Raw genomic sequence first — 22,260 nt, forward strand, 5'->3', positions numbered from 1 at the left:
CTTCAAGGTAATGAAATCAGTTGGCTAGATTTAGGAAATCAGAGAAAGATACAGATGGGCAGAGCAAAAGAATGAGAAATGAAAACTTACTAGTGTCACTTTGTTCTCTCCCCAGAAAGAATGATTATGTCATTAAGCCTAGTGGTCTTAAGTAACCCTCAACAACTCCGGCTTTGTAATAACCAACTAAGGATGTCACAGTAGGGTCCCGCAGTCATTAGAAAGATGGCCTAGCCAAATTCTACCCATCTATCCTGACCCCAAAATGTTCTGGGCTCTACCTGCCACACACAGCCCAATTCATGCGTCCTAACTGTAGGAGTCCCTAGAGTTCTGTTTCTTTAGTGACTAAGTGTCCCATAGCAGAATCCTCTGCCCACATGATATCAGCTCAAGAATATAATCTTGCCTTCCTGGAAGCACAAATCATTTTAGCATCACTCATTGACTACTGTATTTTGCATATGAAACAACTTTTAAAAAATCCAACCAAAAAGGAAAATTAGCAAAAAAGCGATCTGCACTAAATAAGGAAAAGTCTTAGAATACTGAATCATCTGCCAGGTGGCCAATATTCCAACTTCAAAAACCAAAGGACAAGTTTTCATAGCTTAAAAAAAACACCAACCACTTGATCCTTGTTTCCACCTGTCATGGATCTCAGACTGTCTGTCCTTCCTCCAAAAGAGGTCTCCTAGATCATATGAAATTACTTTTTACCCCCTCCTGGCCCAAATTTCTTCTTTCAAACCAAAAAAATTTAATGTTCATAGAAAGAAGAAGGTGGGGGGAGAAAGGATGAGCTACAGACCTAGAGCCCATTAGTGTCCTTCTCACCACATGTTGATGAGTCCCTGACAGGAATCAGGAACCCTTTCCTTGGCCAAAAAAACCTAGAAGTGGAAAGACACAGGCCCAGAAATCCGTTGCAGCCGCCTCACCTGTGCAATTCTCTTCCCCACCCCCTTTCCCCCTAGGAAATGTAGGCATTCTGGGGAGAAGAGAAGCATTTTCTGAGATCACCTAATGGCTTAGACCCCCGCCACACACACACAATTCTCTTTCTCAGGAAGTGACTATTTTGCAGTACACCCTCCCCCAACCCCCATCATCTTCAACTGGTTAAACGACGTCAGCCCGGTCTGCTGGAGTCCCCGCTCGGGCTTGGTACGGACCTCCCCTGTGTGGCGGGGAAAGCAAGTCTGTTCCATCTTGTGGCCGTTGGAGGTAAAGCATTTCAAGTTAAACATCAGTGAATGACTAAAGCTGACTCTTCTTGGAAGGAATGTGCTGGTTCCTGAAACCCTACTAGCTGCTGTGTACCGTCCCGGAACCTGAAGCATGTTGGAGGAGGAGGAGTTCTTGAGCGCTGAGGTCACTGGAGAAGTGGGAGCACAGTGTCCCAATGCGATGCCAAGGGTCCCTGGCGGCCTCCCTGGGGCCATGTGGGGAAGCACGCGACCTCCCCGTCTCTCTGCAGCAGGGACGGCCTGTGGAGTGGGGAGCTGTCGGTGTCCTAGGTCCAGAGCCCTTGCAAACATCATCATCTCCGTTCTCCTTCCCTACTCTCAAGCTGGAGTCAGAGCCCCAGACACGGGGTCAGCGCTTCCACAGGGAGAAGCATCCTGGTGGCAGAGGCCCGTTCGTTCGTTGGTTCATTCAGCCTGCATTCACTGTGCCGGGAGCTGCCGCAGGCATGGGACGTGCAGGACCGCTGGTTACGTAAAGACGCCATCTCTTCTCTCCTGGAGCCTCCATCCTAGCGGGGCTCACAGGCTACTCTCGCCACGTGGGCAGACATCAGAAACAGACCGTGGTGTGACAGAAGGCGCACTGGGCCTGGCTCTGCTGCCCTTGTGCTGTGTGCCTTCGCGACGGGCACGTGAGTGCTCACATGGGAGACCGCTGGGGGCACCCCGGTCAGCCTCCTAGGCTCGTAGTTCAGCACCATCGCCGGCTGCCCGTGTGACCTTTGCAACATTGTGAAGCTCTCTGTGTTCGTCCTCCAGCTGTAAAAGGGGGTAGAGCGCCTACTTCATGGGGTTGTCGTGAGGACTGAAGAACCAGTGTCAAAGTCCCGGCGTGGTGCATGTGATAGTGCCTCTCAGATGTCTCTTAGCTGTCATTTTAATCCTAGCCCTTTCCTGACACACAACTACCCGGTGCCCCTAGAGAGACCCCATAACCGGCAAAACGTAAGCAGACTCCAGGCAGGCAGCCCGCTGGCGGCCTGGGGTGTGGGAAGAGCTGAGGGTCACTGACAGTCTCTCGCTTCTCTGTCCCCTCTCACAGCCGTGGCTTTGGGCAGTCCAACTCCCTCCCGACAGCCGGCTCTGTGGGCGGCGGTATGGGCCGACGGAACCCACGCCAGTACCAGATCCCCTCCCGGAACGTCCCTTCCGCCCGCCTGGGGCTCTTGGGCACCAGCGGATTTGTCAGCTCCACCCAGCGCAACACCACAGCCAACCCCACCATCATGAAACAAGGAAGACAGGTGTGTTCTGTGCCTGCGGGGGAGGGTGGGCTGCCAAGCTCAGGGCCAGAGGCTTCGGGACCTATCCCTGCATGACCCCAAGGTGAGCCAGAAGGCCAAGGAGGGCTGCACGAAGATACAGGTGTCCCTGTGCTCAGAGGTAACCAGTTGTTTGCACTCTTTCTCTAGGAGACAGCACAATGCCATGGCTGCACCTGGCTTCGTGGGGATTTACTTAGGATGCCCTCTGGCCACTTTGACCTTTAACCTTGGGGGCCCTGCACCTGGGAGCCTGTAGGAGGAAATGCAAGACCTTTTATTTGCCTTGCTCCTTGACCTGCCCCTGCAGACCTCACCACCTCCCAGATCTGGGTTCCAGAGGAGCTTTAGCATCCAAGGAGCTTTCTTAGCCTTTTTATTCACGCCAAAAAGCTCCTTTGTCACAGTCCGCAGCTATGGTGGAGAATCCAAAGAGGAGCCTGAGAGAGGCGATCAGAGAGAGAGCTGGAACATTCTCCTCCTGTTCAAGGCCAGGCTGCCCAGAGGTCTTTACTGTGTGATTTAGAGCTGACCTCTGTCCCAAGGCTCCTCACCCACCAGTCCCATTTCCCTACCCTGCCCAGTGCCTTCCATCTGTGTGCCCAGCTTTGTGGGGTTCTGCAGGTTGGGGCTGGGATTAGAGGGGCACAAGTGGGTCTGGATTGTCATGAGAAACTAAGGGGTGATGGATTGGTTTAAAAACAGGAAAACAGCTCCAGGCAAAATGGGCAGGATTTACTCTCCAGAGCATACACCACAGGGTGTATGAGAAAGCCCCACTTTCTGACCGTTGTGGGAAGCCCCACATCAGTTCAAGAGGAAGTCACCACCAGGACACCCGCATAATAAACACAAGCTAAGTGTGCAGCTCACTGCCAGCTGAAAGATGCTTTTTTTCTCCCCCTCGCTTTGTAGTAAGTTGTAAGAATCTCAAAAAGAAAATCAAATGAGCCCCGAAATAGTTTGTGCTCTTCGTTGCAAACATTTATAGAACTCTTTCCATCTCTGAAAAAAAAAAAAAAAGTGGTAGGAAAAGCAAAGGCAACAAAAGGGATAAAAAGAGTTTGGGAGATGGTGAGGGAGAGAGCTGTCCAGATGAAGCTGGGGCTTAGAGAGGCCTGGGGCTTGGAGGGGGGGTGGTAAAATGAACGGAATCTAAACCCCCTCTCTATAAACATGCATATGGGTAGCACAAGCCTGCAGCCCTTTTCCAGAAGTTAGCAAAGAGTTTCTCAGGGCTATCTGCCTCTTGAATTCTGGCTGGCGGCCCTGCTCCGCACCCCCTCCCCTGGCCCCAGGGTGTCTGCACTGATGGTCCCCCCCTTTGCATTTCTCACTAGAACCTCTGGTTTGCCAACCCTGGGGGCAGCAACAGCATGCCAAGCCGCACCCACAGCTCAGTCCAAAGGACCCGCTCGCTGCCCGTGCACACTTCTCCACAGAATATGCTGATGTTCCAGCAGCCAGGTAGGGCCCTGCACTTGATCTCTCCCTCTCTCCGCCCCCGGACACAGAAGGGAGGCCAGGACGCCAAAATAGATGCCCCTGTGAACCCAGCCGGAAAGTGCTTAGCCTCGACTGTCACCACGCATTCTTTTGAGCTTATAGAAGCCTTTCCTTTTTTAAACTGCCTTGCCAGCATGAATAGCGGCTCGTTGGCTGGGAGCCAGCACATGGAGCCCCAGAGTCAGTTGCAATCTGACGGGGATATTTTTGATACTAGTCATATTTCTAGATTGATTAAACCAGAGAGATCACTGGAGGGTATTTGGGGGAGTTGGGAGGGGTTCCAAGTGCAGTGTGCGTGTGTGTGTCTGTGTGTACTTTGGGTGTATGTGGGGGATGTGCAGAAAGTGAAACAGAGAAAAAGAAAACTTTGACGGTGTTGACGCTAAGAGACTTACCCCTGGTTTGGGAGCACCTTGCAAACATGACTTTTTGGAGTGGCCATCTTCCCCTTACTTGGTTAAACAGCAATGCGGTGCACTTCAAGTCAGCTGCGCCTCTCACTGTGCCTCCTAAAACAGAGTCACCCAAATGATACACAGACAACAATCGCTTGCACACTTTGTCTATGCAGACAGGGACCTCGTAAGAGTCCATGAGTAATATAGAGCCATGCAAACAATGACTACATCTAGCTTGATGACCTTCTAAGTGGGAAAACCAGACAGGTTACAGGTGTTGTACCTGTAGGAAAATACCCACCCTAGGCAAGAGACATGTTCTATACAACAAGTCTTACAGGAGTTTAAGGAGAGGAAATGTCACTGTGCCCTCGGTGGGCAAGAAACCTTCTTGGAATTGGAGCAGAGCTTCAGCGGACAGAGAGTGAAGGAGTGGAAAGAGGAGGGTGGAGCTTCAGGCAGAAGGAGACAAGGGAGCAAGACCGCAATCATACCACATACCTCAGTGAGTTCCAGAAGCCATGGCTGAGCCAAAGGGTCAGGCTGAAGTAGCATAGAGTAGACCATGGGAGCTGGAAAGATCGAGGCTGATGATGGGGGCTCTGAACCCAAGGCCGAGGAACTCAGACCCCAGCCACTCTCAGTGGGGAATGTATGGAAGATTTTGAGTAGGAGTGTGCCTGGAGGAGTGAGAGAAAGGCAGGATGAAGATGGGGAGACACCAAGGAGGAATGGGGAGGTGAGGAGTCACCACAAGGTAAGGTGTGTCAGGAAAGGAAGAGATGGTCCAGATATTTGTTTAAACTTGCTTCTAGACTTCTCAAACTGTTCCTATTTGTGCACGTTTGTTTGAAAGCTCCTTTTCTCTGTTTTGATACTTGTAGCTTCCTGGGAAGAAATAATTGATAAAATTTGGGGGTTGTGAAGGTGTTCTTCCTGGGTCATGTAGTCCCAGCCTCTGTTTTCATGCAGAATTATGTATAATCCACTCTCAGTAAAAGCTAACCTAGATGAGATTTGAAGACATCCTGGACACGAGTAGACCTTTCACCTTGAACGTATCCTTCATCCCTGACCTCAGCCCTGGGACTGCAGCCCAGCCACCCTGAAGCCTCACGGGAGCCCTAGCATAGCTGACCACTCTCCTCCTCCTTCAATCCCTATACACTTGTGGCCTCCTTGCTCCTCTCTAACCTCTTGTCTCTTCCTTTGGCTTCTTCCAGGTCCTCAGTCCTCTGTTCTCACTATACTTTCCCCACATTCTCCTGTCTTAATTGGGAAGACCAGGCCCACCAGGAAGAGTGGGGCCATCCCTAGGAGGACTCTTTGAGTCTGTAGATACAGATCCTCCATCTGCACCTTTGTTGCTTGCTCATGCTCAGGGCAACTATGACCCTAAGATCGTTTCCACCCTTTTCCCAGAGTGTTCCCTCTTGTTCCCACTATTAAACAATCAAATAATACAAAAGGGCTTTTAAGGAAAAGTGACTGTCCCCTTCCCCTCCCCCTCCCAGCCCACAGTCTCATCTCCCAGAGACAGCCACTTATAACGATTTTCAGTTTTCCTGGTAGTTAACCCAAAAGTCTCTAAATGATGTTCTTTGTATACTGGACTTAGAACTCCAGAACCCTTGGGGGTCTTTTTTTGGAAAGGGGGGGTTCAATTAACCTCTAACATAAGCAAATAAACTGGTGGGTACTGGGCAGGAGCCACTCCTAAGCCCTGCCCAGCATACTCAGCCCATGCCTGGACATGGTCATGAAGGGCAAGGCAGGGGTTCCTGGCTGAAGGGAACAGAGGCTGCAGAAAGTCACTGCCATGGGAGGCTCCTTCGTCTCCAAGGTCATCCCTGCCCCTGGCAGATCAGACACTGGTTTTCAAGACCCCAAGTCATGATCAGAACTCTTCCTTCTTCCTGAAGAGGCAGCCTTGTTCACAGGGCAAGCCTGGCTAATTGCCACAGCCAGGCCCAGACGAAGTTTTGTCCTAGACAGACGGGGTCTCTCGGGGATGGGCCTTGCCACTCAGAGCAGCACATCCTTGTTAGCTCAGCAGGGGTCTAGGGGCTGGCGGCTGTGGGGGCAGGACCAAACTATAAGTATCATATCAGGGAGTCAAAATCAGGAAGGCAGTTGAGTGGCTTTCATCTTTACACATGCAATAGTGGTAGTGAACACAAAATAGGGTAGAGATGTGTAACCAACCCTAAATTAGATCCTCAGAAAACTGTGTTACAATACAGCAGAGTGGCTTCTTCTGGACCATTAGATGTCTTCAGAGCATCCACTTTAAACCAGATGGGTACATCTTGAAGACTACAATTCATTTGAAGAAAGTTTGATTCTGTAAACTTAAAATACTTCCATTAAAATGATGGAAAATTTGAAATGTCTCCAAAGAATATCAAAAAGTCCAGGGGCGGGTGCCTGGGTGGCTCAGTTGGTTAAGCGACTGCCTTCGGCTCAGGTCATGATCCTGGAGTCCCAGGATCGAGTCCCGCATCGGGCTCCCTGCTCGGCAGGGAGTCTGCTTCTCCCTCTGACGCTCCTCCCTCTCATGCTCTCTGTCTCTCATTCTCTCTCTCGCAAATAAATAAAAAATTAAAAAAAAAAAAAAAAAGTCCAGGGGCTAGAAAAAAGCCCCCAAGTTGTAGATCAATTGATCAGTCACCTGGCTTGAATTTGCAAGACGATCTCTTCTTTCCTGGATCTACAGGATTTGTGGGACCCTTGGAGGCCATGTCAGGGGTGGTTTTTTAAATTATTCCCACAGGAACAGATTTTAGATATTTCCCAGGACAAACCAGGAGAGACACTAAGTGATTGCTGCGTCTCACTGGCCTCTGGCATGAGTAAGAAACACTAAGCTGGTCCTCCCAGAGCAAGGCGGAGAGGGTCTGATACACTCACCAGTGGAATGACTTGAGCTCAAAACAAGTGTGGTGCCTGGTGTGGTCACGTTCCCCCAAAGGCAGGTGTCTTCCCAACTAGAAAATTAGTTTGGAAATTGCTTGCAGAAGGACTGCCTTATCTTGGAAGCAGATCAGTTCCTGCTGACCCAGGCTCAGCCACCAGTGGGATCCAGTCAGACAGGATCTCAAAACAGCCCTGGTGTAACACTGAGAGGCCACAGAGGCTCCTCACCACCTGGAGGGCCTGACAGGAAAGGGCCATGTATCTGTTCACCATAGCAAACCTCCCCTGTGCACCAGCTCATGACTGTATTTCTTCTACCATCAGAATGCTGCATACCTGGGAGCATAGTGTCCCAAGCTGTTATCATTCATTGCCTCCTTAGTGTGAGTTTCAGATTCCTTCCAGAGAACTGCCTTTCAAAAGAGTGGGGAGAGGGAGAGTACCATCCATACAATGGGTCCGTTAGGGGAATGGAAGGGGCTGCTGTGCAGAGGAAGAGACCAGAACAAGGACCCTCTTAAAGTACCTAATGCACATTTGCTCTCTGCCTTCTGGTGGGCCAAGGCAAACCATCCTGCTCAGGACTGGCAGATAATAGGTAGGGAGGTTGGTGAATGAATCAACTGTATCACAGCTGAGAACCCAGCTGGGCCTGTACTCCCCTGTCTCTGAAAGTCAAATTGAGAGAGACCAACCTAGGTCTAGATGGTACTTGTAGGTCTAGAGACCTAGGTGGTACAATATTGTCTTATACCATATTCTCCTCACTTTTCATGAAATTGTGGGTCCCAGAGGATTCCACAGTACAAACGTCTTCAGGTTTAGGAACAAGGCCACCAGAGAAAAGCTGTGTTCCCACAGCAGACTCAGGGGTACGACTGATTACTCGTGTCCCTCTGTCACTCGCCATGACCGCCATGACCGTCTCTGCAGTTATCAGTATGGCTCTCTTTCCCTGCCCACATTGATTTCTTTTCCTTCTGTTACTACCCTCCCCCGTCCTGCTTGGCTCCCATCTTCCCTGCCTCCCTTTCTTCCTTACACCCCTTACCCAGTCTGGATCCCACTTCTCCATCCTCTGTCCTGTCCTCCTCAGCCTCTTTCCTGATTTCTCTCCTCCCGGCAGCCCCACTTCTCACTTAACTTGAAGCCTTCCTTGTTATTCAACAAGTAGCTTCGGCTGTTATTGGCAAAGTAGAATTCTAGAGGTTTTTCCTAGAATACCCCATTTTTTATTCTAAAGTACTAAAGATGCTGGCCTCCTCACCTCGGCCCCAGGGGCTGGGAGAGAGCTACAGAATTGTGCCATAGGTGCCACACATGTGAGACTCAGCTGGGATGACTGGTTCCTGCCAAGAAAAAGCCACATGCCCCCCCCCCCAGGTGGACCCTACAAAAACACTTCATTAGGAATGGGAAGCTGCCCTCTTCTAGAATCTTCTTGACCCTGTGCCTGAACATGAGGCTCTCTACTTGTGGGACTTCTGAAAAGGCACAGTTAAAAAGATTCAGGTCAGCCTAGACCCTGGGCATCCTAGGACTGAGGACCCTCACTAAATACTGGAATGGTCTGATGGTCAGGGGAAAAATTCCTGGTTCTCAGAGATGTCATCTGGGTTAAGGAAACAGGCCTGCTTCAGGCAATGGCAGAGAAGGCTCAGTCTTTCCTTTTTGCCTTACTGACAACATAAAACTATGTCTACCTGGCCCGTTACAGCTGGGGGCCCAGGCTAAATGCAATGAGCCCTTGCGGTAAGAACTGGCAAGAACTGGCCTGGTGGGTCGTGTGCGCCTGGGTGGCGGGAGCTGCCCAGAGCTGCTTCTCTGGGGTTTGAGAGTTCTGCCCACCCAAGCCACACGTGGCTGAGGGCTTCTAGCCTGAGATGGAAGCTGTTATCCACCCAGCTGGTCTCCCTCTGTCTTGTATGTGTGGGGAGATGCCACGGATCTGTTTTTATCAAATACACAATTAAAAAGTCACACTATTAGGAAACTCTGGAGTGTGAACATATGGGCTTCTCCCAAGACTTAGAATTTTTCGGAGCCACTCTGCGAGTGGTGGGGGTCGTGACACCCTAGCACACCAGAGGGAAGAGCTGAGGGAGAAAAAGCAACCATGCCAACTTTCAACCTAAAAGAGCAGCCACTAAGGTTTGGAGATTCTAGAGCGGAGAGCCCCGCATTTCTCAGCCCCCTTTTTTGAACACGCAGTCCTAGGCTTGGAAAATGGCATTTTGCTGCGTGTTGGCAAGAAACCCTGCAGCTGAAACACTTCTCTCCAAATGTCGAGCATCTTTATTTATCCAAATCTTTCCACAGTGTTTGTTTAAAGGGGAGTGCTAGAGAGTAAACTAAATTTTACAATGAGCATATGGATGGTTATAATTGCTGAGGGTTTTTTTTTTTTTTTTTCATATTTGCTAACTGGCTATATATAAAACTGTGTTTCTATTTTATAGATTTCACACCCTGAAGGCTGCTAATTTTGCATGCATATGATTTTCACATGAATGGATGAAAATACTAAAATACTCTTTCCTCTGGATTGTCTAATTGCCCCGACCCTATTCTGAGAGCAACAATGGGTGGGGGTGGGAGAGACCCTTCCATTCTCCCTGGCTCCTGGCCGCCGGAAAGCCCAATCGTCCTCTGTTCATGAATTGGCACCAGTTGCTTTTCAAACCCATTGACGCTGGAATTTGTGTCAGAAAGAACCCTATCTGCTCCCCAGTGCTTTTCATATTGATCCATTTTGCCCATCTACTCAGAATTTTAAACAACAGAAATGACGTCTGCCTCTGAATTAGCCGATAATGGGGAACACAGATTGCAGAGAAAACCTAAATGTATAGCTCATCAAGGAAAACAAATACTTTGGTTTAGCCATTGGTTTCAACTTCCTATCCCACTAAACCACCAACCCCTAACCTCATTTGTCATCCCGCCCACCAGCCCCAAGTGCCCCCTGGTGGAGATTTAAAGGAGCAAGGAAATGGCCTGAAGCTTGGGCCACAGGATCCTTTCCCCACTTACAGACTGAAGAGCTAAGGCCCAACAAAGAAGAGAAGTTTCCCAGAGTCGCATATGAAGACAGTGGCAATGTTGAGATTCCCAGGCCCTCAGAACATATCCCACTGCTGATTTTTGTCTGCCCCCCAACCCCCATCGTAGGATTTCACAATTCTAAGCTGTCAGAGCTTCCACTTTTTCCTCACTCAATAGACATGTGTGAAGTGTGCCAGCAGACCATGGCTGGGTATTATGGGAGATTCAGAAAGAGATAAAAGCACTGTTGCTGTCTGCAAGGCGCTTCCAAGCCAGTGAAAGACCCTCAAGAGCTTCCCAGGATGAGGGATGGGGGAGGTACTGACAGTGAGGGCCCCAGGAGAAGAGAGGAGGAGGCTCCTTCGGGCTGCTTCCCACTCGGGGGGAGGAGGGACTGGAGCCTGGAGAGATAGGGAGGGTCCAGATGGTAGAGGGGGCTTTGTGGTTAGAACGCACACAGCATGGTCCCAGGCAGTGAGAACCCGCCCAGCAGACATCTCAGACCTTCCAAGTGGCTGGAGGCCGCGAGCACTGACTGGCGCTTATAGTCGCTACAGCATGCAGGAGAGTACCAGCTCTGGAGTCAGACCCCCATGGGTTCTTGTGTTAGCCAGCCAACCTGGCCAGTCACTGTGAGTCCCGCTCAAGAACTGGGCACTTGGCACAGTCGTGGGCTCAGAAGAGGTGCTCACCAATACTGTGGTTTCCGTTTCCTTGTAACAAAGCAGAAAGCGCCAAGCCCGCTTCCAGGCCCAGGGAGCAGCAGAGCCAAGTCCTGCTCCAATGAAGTGAACATGGAACTGGGGGCAGGCAGCAAATAAAGAAATGTGCCAGATGTTGGTGACAGCTGTGGAGAAATATAAAGCAGAGGAAAGGGATAGGGCTGGGAAATTTCTGCTCATCTCTAATGTCCTTTCTAAAGAGACAGTAGAGCCAGAGACGTGAAGGCAGGGAGAGAGAAAGTCATGGAAACATCCAAGGACCACCATTCTGGGCAGAGGGAACAGCAGTGCAAAAACCCTGGAGTAGAAGAGGGCCTGGGATGGAACGAGGGGCGGCGAGAGCTGTACACAGGCAAGGGTTAATAAGGGCCAGATCACGTGCGCCTTGCAGGCCATGGCAGGGGGTTGGCTGCTATTCAGATGGGAAGCCGCTGGAGGGTTCTGAGCAGAGGCTGACAGACTCTGTGACCAGCTATTTTTAGTTACGAGTTTTCTTCCAGCCGCCAATGTTCACAATGGACTCTGTGCGTCTAACAGACTCATAGGTTGGTTGAAACCAGAGTGTAACTTACCTCCGTGAGGATCCTCACAGTCCCGTGGGTCCTCCCGGGGTGGAGCGGGTGGAGCCCCACAGCACCGTGCACACCTTCTCCTTGTTCTCAGAGTCTCTGTCACCAACATAACCCTTTGTCCCTTGCAGAATTCCAGCTTCCTGTGACTGAACCGGACATCAACAACAGGCTGGAGTCCTTGTGCCTCAGTATGACCGAGCACGCCCTGGGAGGTGAGTGGGTCCTCCTGCATTTGACCGCATGCCTGGGAGAACTAGCAGCCATCTGCAGTAGCTCAGGAGGAATGGGAAAGGCACAATGAGAGGGGGGCAGGGGACAGAGCGAGAGAATGGCTTCAGGCTGCTGGGGGATCCCCATCAAGCCGTACCACACCGAGTAGCCCGCGACGCCCTGCTCCTCCTTTTCTGGGAGGTGAGTCAGGGACCTGGAGACCAAGGCTGTCCCTTTTTCCTCACAGCCACCCACCCAGTGCACACTGAGGTCCTACTGCAGCAGCTGTGCCAGCCAAATGCTGGGAGCTGGAGGAGTCAGAAACACAAGACATGGCTTTTAGTGGCAACATCCCCCCCACAGAATTGGATCCTTTCCTTCTCGGCACTAGAGCTCCCAGTCTGGCCCAAGCATATCCCAGCTTGTTCTAAAAATAGAATTTTTGAAACAAAAATCCCTGCTTGTTTTTGTATCTCCCTGTTCCAAATGGCTTCCACGATGCCTGGAGCCCCAAGCAGTCTGAGATGTCCCTCCCAGTGTGACAGGGATGGTCTAGTTTGATGTGCCTATGGGCGGCAGCCCCACAAGGAGCGCCAGAAGCAGCTGGGTGGTCCCACTGTCAGTTTGGTCTGAAGCCCTACATCATCACCAGAGCCCCAGGAGGCCTGCAGTGCCCTCCGGGTACTAACCAAGTGCTTTTCTCCAGCCCGGACTCCGCACCAGCCCTGGGGATGTTTGGCAGGCAGAGGAGAGATGGCCACCCCTTCCTGCCAACCTCCGGGAGGCTCTGAGTCAGAGAGGCCTCCTGTGACCCTTCCCACCAGTCCTCTCCAGGCGGGATGTGCTCACCCACCCTGGAGATGGGCGGTCCGAACACCTAGAGCCAAAATGTGCGCTCTCTGGCCATGGGGGCGAGAAAGGCTGCTGACAGTCGCTCCTCCGGAGAGCTTGGTCCTCCCTACCAGGGACTTTTGGATTTTTAGTCCCTGCAAACACAGTCTTATCCTAACACCAAATATGAGACAAGTAAATGCTCTGCTTGGAGCAGATTGGAAAGCAAGGACTGTACCTACCTGACCTCAGCTGGGCAGGGTTCTCGACAGCCCAAAGGCAGGCTCCACTCAGTACCAGAAGGGAGCTAGCTCAAGGCCTCCCAGGGCTGCTGACTGAAAGGATGGTGGGAAGGCACAGCTCCTAATGGGTTCCAGGAACCCCATCTGCAAACACTGCTCTCTCCCTTGGCCACTCATATCCTAGAAGCTTCACAGCATCATTGGTCCATCCCTGGCACCTCCGTGGGGAGGTGCCACCAGGTCCTCTTCTCCAGCTAACAAAGGAGACTGGGTCGGCACACTGATAGCCCCTGATGAGTAATGGGAAACAACCCAAGGGTCCATCAATAGATGGAAATGGATGAACGAAATGCAGACAGTGGAATATCATGCAGCTTAAAAAGGAATGAAGTACTGATCCATGCTACAACATGGATGAACCTTGAAAACATTACACTAAATGAAAGATGCCAGACACAAAAGGCCACACGGCATACAATTCCACATAGGAATTTATGAAATGTCCAAAATAGGCAAATCTATAGAGACAGGTGGTATAGTTTAGTGGTTGTCAGGGGCCGGAGGGAACTGTTGAGTGGAGAGTGACTGATTGATGGGTACCAGATGAAAATGTTCTGGAATTAGATAGTGGGGATGGCTGCACAACTCTGTGAATATATGAAAACCTCTGAATTGTACGCTTTAAAAGCGTGAAATTTGTGGTATGCAAATTATATCTCAATTTTTTCAAAAAGGGAAGCCTCCCAGACCCTGAGAATTCAGACCAAGCTCAGCCCACTGCGGGCAGCCCAAGCTCCCTCCCACCCAACCATGGCTGGTGGGTGAGGAACTGCCGGGCCTTTGAGAGTCAGCAAGGAGAACTGACCTTCTCCCCCAGGGCTTGATATATCTCAGATAATTGGCATGTTGGAAGCCCTTATCAAACTGCTAAGTGCTAACATTATCATCATTAGTAGCAAGAATGCCAAATGCTCTTTATTAAAGGGAGGTTTTCATCGAAAATGCTTCATTTTTTAGCTCATTCTTCTACTTTTACAGAAAACCTCTCTGAACTGATGGTTTTTTGCTAATGTTTTCATCTTGTTAATCTCCTAAGCCTTTTTATTGCTGTGTTTTTCCTCAATAATGCGCTCTGGTGGGAAGCCTCGTAAGCAGTTTCCAGAGCAGAGAATGCAAATTAAGTTCAGGGTGGCCCAGTTGGGCACAGTGGCGGTGAGCCTCCCACATTAGGACTGCACCCTTCTGCTGGCCCACCTCGTCCAGGTGCTGGGAAGATGACCTTGCTGGGGAGAGAATGCCAATGAATTAAATCATTTTACAGGAGGACAAATAATTAGGGAGAGGAAAGCAAAGTAAAAGAGGTTCCTCTGCCTGTGTCTCAGGACAGGAGGGGAGGGTGGCCAAGTTCCCGGGACACCACATCCTACGACGGTCTTTCTACTGTGGCTGGTCCATGGGCCCCAAGCCTTGGTGGCCCATCCTTTTGCATGGACATCTCTACTTTCAGCGTCCTCCACTAAGTACAACCCTCCTGGTGCCAGTCTAGGCCATTTCTCTCTTTGGCCTTCCCTTTCTGTCTTTTCCTTGCCCTTCCCTTGGCCCCTCCAACAGAACCCATGAGGAAGCCCAGGAGGTGGGTTGCCTCTGCCATCTTGGTTTGTGAATCTTCATTTAAGGCTTTCATCTGGCTCTGTTGGGCCTGCTCCTGATTGGTGGCTCCGGGTATAAAGGAAGACTCAACACCAAGCCTGGCTGCTGTCTTCCTCCTGCACAGGGGTTATATGGGCAGGAACAGCCACGGCTACAAAAGCAAGGCTCCTCCAAGCAGGACAGAGACTGCAGTGAATTCTACCATAAAGAGGAATGCCCAGTCTACTCTCTGATGCTCCAGGATTCATGTTTTCACATGATCCCCTTGCCGTTCCTTCTCACCTTCTTTCCTTATTCCTTCTTGGGACTTAACAGCCTCACTTTTAGCTGATACGGAGACTGTGCAAATTAGAAAAAGACTCCACTTTCTTAAGATGCTGTTCTGCCATTGATTTGATATTTGTCATAGCAACTATAAAACCTATAATGAATACATGTAAATGGTGCTCCCTGGAGTTGTACACATTGCACAACTGTAAATGGTGAATCTGGACTTACCTGTTGGTCATCTCCCTGCAGATGAATACTGTAACCCTTGGAGGATGAGGCATAGGCTTGGAAGTCAGTGAAAATGCAGCTTGGGGTTGGGTTAGTTGAGATTTTCATGTTTCTAGCTCCCCACTTACTCACTGGCATTAATGAGGAGGCCAGTGAGCCCTGGCAAGAGCGTGCTCCACTCCTACAGACAGGGGAGCGACCTCTACACACCCACACGTGTGTATCTATTTACACGCACCCACTGTTACCACCGCAGAGCCACCACCAGAGGCTCAGGTTAACACCGGCAGGAGTCAGAGAAAGATTACTGATTATAAGCTCACCTCTGGGGGCCTCTATGACTAATGGCCTGATTCCCATAAACACTCCCGGGGTCATTTGCTTTTCTTCTTTAAAATCGCTCCAAAAACCATATGGAAATTCATAGACACACACAAGTACAAATAAAATTGGGAAAATCTGAGTAAGATCTGTGAATTGTGTCAACATCAGTTTCTTGGTGGTAATATTATAGTTTTGTAAAATGTTACCACTGGGAGAAACTCAGCAAACCCGGAAACCTGGGACTGTCTCTTATAACTGCATGTGAGCCTACAATGATCTCAGTAAAAATTTCAATTAAACATTTCTCCTTCAAGTCCCTGCTGGCAAGACACCAGACTGGCACCACCCACCAGGAGGCCGGGAGGCCTGTGCAGTGGACTCAGCACTCCTCCATATCACTGAGGTCCTCCAGCTTCCCCTGAACACTCTGCCCCTCCCCTCTCAAACCTGAGTTCCGCCTACTGGATCTAGGTGCTCCTCCTGGTAGACCAGGTTTGTGACATCAAGGCTTAGACCAGGACTTACCTGCTGATGTTTGGATATCAACAAAACCAGGGAGGCATCTGCATCCCTCCCTGGCCTTCATTTACTGGTCACTGAACACAGTCATTTCTACCTCCTACAATGACTCATCATCCATGCTTCTCTCTGCTCACTGGATAAGCCCCTGTCAGACAAGCCCTAGCGTGGGCCATTGTAGGGGCCATCCTGCCACCAGCCTTGTCTTTTTTTAGGTCATCTAACAGCTGCCAGAGAAACCATTCTAAAATCAGATCTAATTACCGCTTAGAATGCCCCAATTACCAAGTCCAAGCTCCTGTTCATAGTACACAAGACCCTTATGGCCTCATTCTGGGGATTCTCCTATAGTCCCATGTGTAAGCATGGCTCCCTTGGCAGTCTGTCTCACTCGTGGCCTCTGTCTCTGACCTGCACGTCCTCCGCTTTATAGCCTGGTCTCACCAACTCTCCATAATGTAGACACCGCCTGCGTTGTGTAGCCTCAACATTCACCCACTTCCACAGGGCCTTTCAGTTCTCAGTGCCCACAGCCTCTAACTGTGGTGTCTACCCCTAACCAGATTCTTGAGACAGAGAAGCTAGATCAGTTTGGGTCAGCCGCATCCCCCTGGTCTGTTCAGCTCAGAGTCACAGCCACCTCATGCCCGAGCTTTCAGCAGGGACTCGGTGAGGGGGAGATGCTGCCAAAGAAAGGGATGTGAGCTAGACAGGTCCACCTGCATGTCCGTTGCAGCAACCCCCTCCCCCCGTTCAGCACATCTCCTGCCACTCCTCCATTCCCCCATCCCTCACCCTAAACCTCGATCCAGCCCCCCAGCCCCACCATTTGATGACCAACATCCCACCTATACATGAGCTGTATGCCCTCCCACACCCTCTTCCTTCCTGCCTCCTCCTCTCTCCTCCTACCAGCGCCATCTTACAAAAGTCATTTCCTCTCTCTGTGAAACCATCCTTGACTTCCAGGGGCAACTTAAATCTTCCTTCCTCCATTTCCTGCTGTGCCCGGTACATACTCCATCGTAGCAATGATCACTCCTGCATCCCTGTGGCTTTACCGATCTGTCTCGACTAGGATGTGTGTACTCACAGGGTGAGGACTAGGTCTCCTGTTGGGGTGCCCGGACTGGTTACAGCTCCTGGAACAATGGCTACTCCGCAGACGCTGAGTGGGTGGGTGTGTGAGTGAATGAGCGGATGAATGGTAAGCGCGGCCTTCAGCTGTCTTCAGAGACCAGGAAGCCCATCGCGCACGGGGTGCGACTCGGTGGCCGTGAAGGGAACGGTTTTGCTCACCTGTGCCCGTCATGTATTCTCTCTCTGCCAGACGGGGTTGACCGGACCTCCACAATCTAGAAGCTGAAGATGAGAGTGACCGCGCTGGCCGTGAAATCGACTGCTGCGGGTCCAGTGTCAGCCATCTTCAGGGTTGCACAGAATCCTCGGAGATACTCTGCAGCCTTTTTTTTCCCCTGGTCCCTCTCCCATTTTGATTTTGTGAGAGCGTAGGTCGTCCTTGTAAACGTATCAGTAGACCGGGGATTGGTCATTTTGTCATTTGTTTCTGTCACGGGATGGCTTGGTGTGCGGGTGGGGAGGGGTCTCTAGGGAAACGTGGGACTGGGGGCGGTGGAGAGGGAATGCAAGTGGCTCCTTGGACGGAGAGAGCGGGAGAAACGAACAAAAAGAGTACCGCCTACCGCCGGGAAAGAGCTGGGAGAGTCTGACGCGGGAGGGAGGCCGAGCCCTGGGCCCCGGCGCCCCTCGCAGCCCGCCTCCGCTGTCAGGCCCCAGGACGCCGTCGTGGGCTAGTGCGACCAAAGCAAGATGGCGGCCCGCCCTCCCTGCCGCCGGGATCGGCTCTCCCTGTGGACCCGGCTTGGGGTCGAGCCGCAGGAGAGGGCTGCACGGCCCCGGCGGCAGAGGGGGAACGTTCCCTCCAACAAAATTTCAGAGAAACTTTGATTTGTGTATTGTTTACATAACAATTTTAAAGGGTACATAACGTGTAAAGAGTTTGGATAGCACTTCTCTTCATACTATGGTTTTTGTACAGGATTTGTTGATACGGATTCATTTCTTTCCTCTATTTTTGTAATAGCAGCAGGGTTGTCTCTTACAATGGCTGCCGAGCCGTGCCTGCGGGGAAGGCGGACGCGTCTCGTAGGCCGAGGCGTCGTCCATCTTGCGGCCGCGCCTGCGCGGCGCGTGCAGGTGGGCGGGCGGGACGAGCGTGTGGCTGGAAGCGCGGGGAAGGGACGAGGAGGACGGCACCGTGTGATCAGTTAGGGTCTGTTCGCGAGGCACCAAGAGATTCTAGAAGAATCCTGCGGCCCTTTCTGGGCTGGATTTGCTTCTCACCCAGAGACCTCTCTCCCTCCCCACCCTACTGTGGGGTTTCATCCTATCGCCCCCTGCCTCGCTTCACACACACACACACACACGTGGGTACAAGTTCCACTGGAGGAAAAATGGTAAGGACCGACAAAAGGCCTTAACGTCAGGTAATGAGCTCAAAAAACCGCTTCCACTAGGATTGTGCGCAGGAACCTGAGCCTGGGGGCTGCACCCCCCTGGCTCGCTCACTGCTGAGGGAGAGGAGGAGAGCAAGACCCAGCACAGCGTATAACTGGTCAGTGAGCAAGTGGCAGAGGGAGCGTGCGGGGAGACGTGCAGTCCACGTGGCCAGGCGGGCTGTGAAGGCAGATGTGGGAAAGGGCAGCTGCAGGACGGAAACGTGGTTCTCGGGGATTTGCTGTGTCGTTGGCCGATTTATCTATCCAGCCACACAGAAGAGAGAGAGAACCAGTCCTGACATGGAGATTAACAAAGTGTGCTACCACAAAGTAATAGCTCTGTTTCTTAAGGGCAAGAAAGACTACGTTTGGGATTCGATGCAATGGAGGATGTTAAAGGAAATCAAAGAGGAGTTGTGCTCTGCACTGGAAAATTGGGTTGTGTAAAGGATGGTATGAATGCTCAGCCAGAGGCGAGATCAGGGAGACGGTGTAAGGCCTGTTTATTAAATGGGTGAGTCTGGTGCCATTGCTTTTAGCGAAGTCAAAGTCGAAATTGAAGAGATCAGACCATGAAAATCACTGTGCTTGCTTATGGTTATTTAAAAAAAAGTTAAGTAAACACAGATTTAAAAGGCCTTAATGAAATCTAAACAACTTTCTTTTACCTTCGAGATTAAAAATGTGCACCCAATTCAGCCTTGCTTTTGAAGTTTTTTAAGGTTTGAAAAGGTGGGAGCATCTTAACTGTAGAGAGCTTTTAGTAAGCAGAGGGGGCTTGAACCCACTATTACCACATTTTACGTTAAGAAAACAGACCTCCCCTTGGGTGACTACATTCTAAACATGCAAATCCATGTGCAGAAAGAGGCAGCATTTTTTAGTTGATTTTTTTTTTTTTAAACTAAGTGCCATTAACATTCATCCTCCACACCCCTTTTCTAAACAAGCTTAGTGTTATTTGGGGAATGTGTTGGGATGGACGATCACATGTAAGGCAGGAAGACTAGATCAAAAATTTTGAAGGCCAAAGGTAAGACCAGAGGGTTTGTGAAGGTGTTTTTTGGATGCTAAGAAAGTTAATAAAGAAGAAAAAACAAGGGTATTACACATCTCGTGGAGAAATGAGAAAGCATTCAGATCTGCTGCAAAACACATATATCCATAAAGACTTGGGTTGTTCAGAAAACAGATTGTGAACACAATCACATTAGCATGAATCCTTTAAAAGGAAGAAGACCTTAAAATATTTGCAAATCTGGATTTCTATTTATTCCTTCACTGAATATAGAAACAATGGTTATCTGATTATTAGAGATATTATTTTGGATATGTTACTTATTAACTTGCTATGGCTGGTAACCATGATAAAGTCTGTTATTAATAACAACATAATTCTTTTTTTAAAAAAAAAGAAAAGCTTATTTTTCATTGACTGTGTATAGATTTATCTACTTAGTTGTGTTTTGCTATTAGTGTTTTAATTTTTAAGTTGAGTGTTCTGATAAATTTTAGGAGCCTGTCCCCACCTTGTTTTGAGTCCTGTGTTGACTGCAGGTATACAGCTCAATTTTAAAATCCTAAAGCAAAAGAACTTTATTTATAAAAGAATCAAACAGTTGCATGCATAAGGCTGTGAAGTCGGATATTTAGTAATAAAGTGGCAGTGCCTTTTTTTGTATTTACCCATTGACCCCCCAAATGCAACTGTTTTATATTAATAGTAAACATTAAAAATCTTAGAATAAAATCTATTTCACTACATGTTTTCCCCCCTTTTTCTGATTTAAGCAGTACGTATTTGGCATCTCTATACTGTCCTAGGGACAGTGGTGGTCTATGATATTGTTACCATGTATGATGTTTTATTGGTGCTTTTTATTCATAGTGGTTTCTTACCAGAAACAGTAGGAAGACACACATGAACTGTGTACAAGAATTGAAACATTGCTGCTGATATGTGTCTTTTACCACACGCTTTTTGAGTTTCACTTTTTAAAACAAGGGCCAGCAAGCAAAATAGACGCTGCTGGGCCTGCCTGCAGAGGGCGGCTGTTTGCACCAAGCTCTCAAATCCTGTGTATTGATGGTCCCTTTTTGGTACTCAGGATTGGAACTACAGCTGGGCCCCCATCCCCCATTCCTTTGAAGAGACACTGAGGGAAACAAGGTTTTCTTTTGAGGTGTCACTGGCTGCCTTTTACGGAATGGGAGCCTTCTCCGGGTCTTGTGTTCTTCTGCACCTCTTGTAGCGACTGCTGGTGCAAGGTTGGTAGACATGCATTCCCCGGCTAGCACCGGGATCCCCGCAAAAGCCTGGCTGGGGGAACTGAGCTGGGCTGAGTGCATAGGCATGCAACCAGAAGGGCAGCGAGGGGAGGAGAAGCAGGCCTCAGTCTCGTTGGCCCTCTGGAGATGTCTGCAGCAGGCGGCTCCAGCTTGGGCAGGGAAGCAGCCTGACCAAGGCACTCGGGGGTGTGCCTGTTACAAGAAGGACCTGCGGAAGGATAATTTGCACATGGGGCTGTGATAACACTAATGTTGATTTTTTTTTTTTTACAAGTCATCAGAGATGTTGCAAAGTGAGTTTTATTTTTTCGTAATTCCTTTATCTTTACTTAAAGGTGAATGTGTATTCCTCTGGGAGGAATAGGAAGAAAACAGGAATGTTAATAATGTCAAACAGAAGACTTCCTCCCTCATTAATATATAACCCTCATGTATTTATGCCTAATGTAAGCTGACTTTTAAAAAGCTTTCTTTTGTTGCATGCCCCGTGCAGGCATCCCTATTGTACATGCATGCCTCTCGTCCTGTTTTCCTGTATAAAGTTAGTGAACAAAGAACTATTTTTGCCTAGTTCATGTTGCCAAGCAATGCATATTTTTAAAATTTGTCATATATGGAAATAGCATGTTTGTTACATGTAAAGCTTTCCTGATATACAGATATACTAATGTTTGAAGATGCTGTTCTTTGCAAGTGTACAGTTTTCAAATGTTGTTACCAGTGAAACACCCTTGTGGTTTAAACTTGCTACAATGTATTTATTACTCATTTCCTCCCATGTAACTAAGAATCATGGCTATATTTCATATCAACGTTATATTGAAAGTGAAGGGAAATGATTAATACAAGGTTTTGTAACACTGGTGTGTGTGTCTTTTCTCCTTTTTGTCGGTACGATTGCTTAGAAAACAAGAACCGAATCTTAGAAATAAGCCAGCAAGGAAGAATGAGCATGATATCCCTGTAAACTATTACCACCTGACCTATCTATGCAAACTGTGTCTTCAACTATGATTCACTTTTTTTTTAACAGAGTAGGGGGAGAGGTATGAAAATTTATGCAGCTCGATATGTGCTCCAACTAGTCAATAAGTGCATCACCTGACTTGAAGGCATGTTTTTAAATACAAATTCTGTCCTTGTAGATGATATTGTTTATAGCTTCCTCTCCATCCTCAATGCTTTTGAAATCCTATTTCACCCCTTAGCCATGGCATAAAGAAATAGCAGCCTCCTTGGAGCCTTGGGGTTTTAACTACATATGGTTTGAATCTCATTATAATACCTCTGATTCCAGTATGATATTTGATATAAATAATGTCAAGCATATGGTTGAAGAGACTAATGTGGGTTTGAAATCTCTGGGTGTGTGATATGCAACAAGTTACTTAACCCCTCTGAGCCTTCGTTTGGTTTTTTTTTTTTTTTTTGGCCTAGGATACTCAAGGTTTATATAATTAAACCAATAATCCAAAAAAGAAGAAGGTAAAGACAAAAGAAAACA

General features: G+C 49.2%; 1 protein-coding gene and 1 long non-coding RNA gene across 6 annotated transcripts in view; one reads left to right on the plus strand and one right to left on the minus strand.

The window, feature by feature from the left end:
• SAMD4A (sterile alpha motif domain containing 4A) overlaps positions 1-21,618 on the plus strand; it is a 206,657-nt gene extending 185,039 nt beyond the window's left edge. For 3 of the 5 annotated variants that reach the window (XM_045900898.3, XM_045900899.3, XM_045900900.3), the window contains 4 exons: positions 2,293-2,494; positions 3,853-3,979; positions 11,803-11,886; positions 17,279-21,618. In XM_045900898.3, the coding sequence (XP_045756854.1) occupies positions 2,293-2,494; positions 3,853-3,979; positions 11,803-11,886; positions 17,279-17,307 (442 nt within the window). In that variant the 3' untranslated portion in view covers positions 17,308-21,618. Of the gene's footprint in view, positions 1-977; positions 2,100-2,292; positions 2,495-3,852; positions 3,980-11,802; positions 11,887-17,278 lie in introns of those variants that run through there. The other 2 variants (XR_010405190.1, XM_064571082.1) reach the window with 2 other exon arrangements.
• LOC135361618 (uncharacterized) lies at positions 4,417-11,806 on the minus strand. The gene is made up of 3 exons (XR_010405192.1): positions 11,675-11,806; positions 4,921-5,099; positions 4,417-4,530 (listed from the first exon to the last, which is right to left on the minus strand). It is a non-coding gene; the product is annotated as an uncharacterized LOC135361618 (long non-coding RNA).
• Positions 21,619-22,260: the final 642 nt, after the last annotated feature.

This window comes from Mirounga angustirostris, unplaced genomic scaffold (assembly GCF_029215605.1).
Source record: "Mirounga angustirostris isolate CCGP_5_RB_7025 unplaced genomic scaffold, mMirAng1.0.hap1 SCAF_9, whole genome shotgun sequence".
Taxonomy (NCBI): Eukaryota; Metazoa; Chordata; class Mammalia; order Carnivora; family Phocidae; genus Mirounga; species Mirounga angustirostris.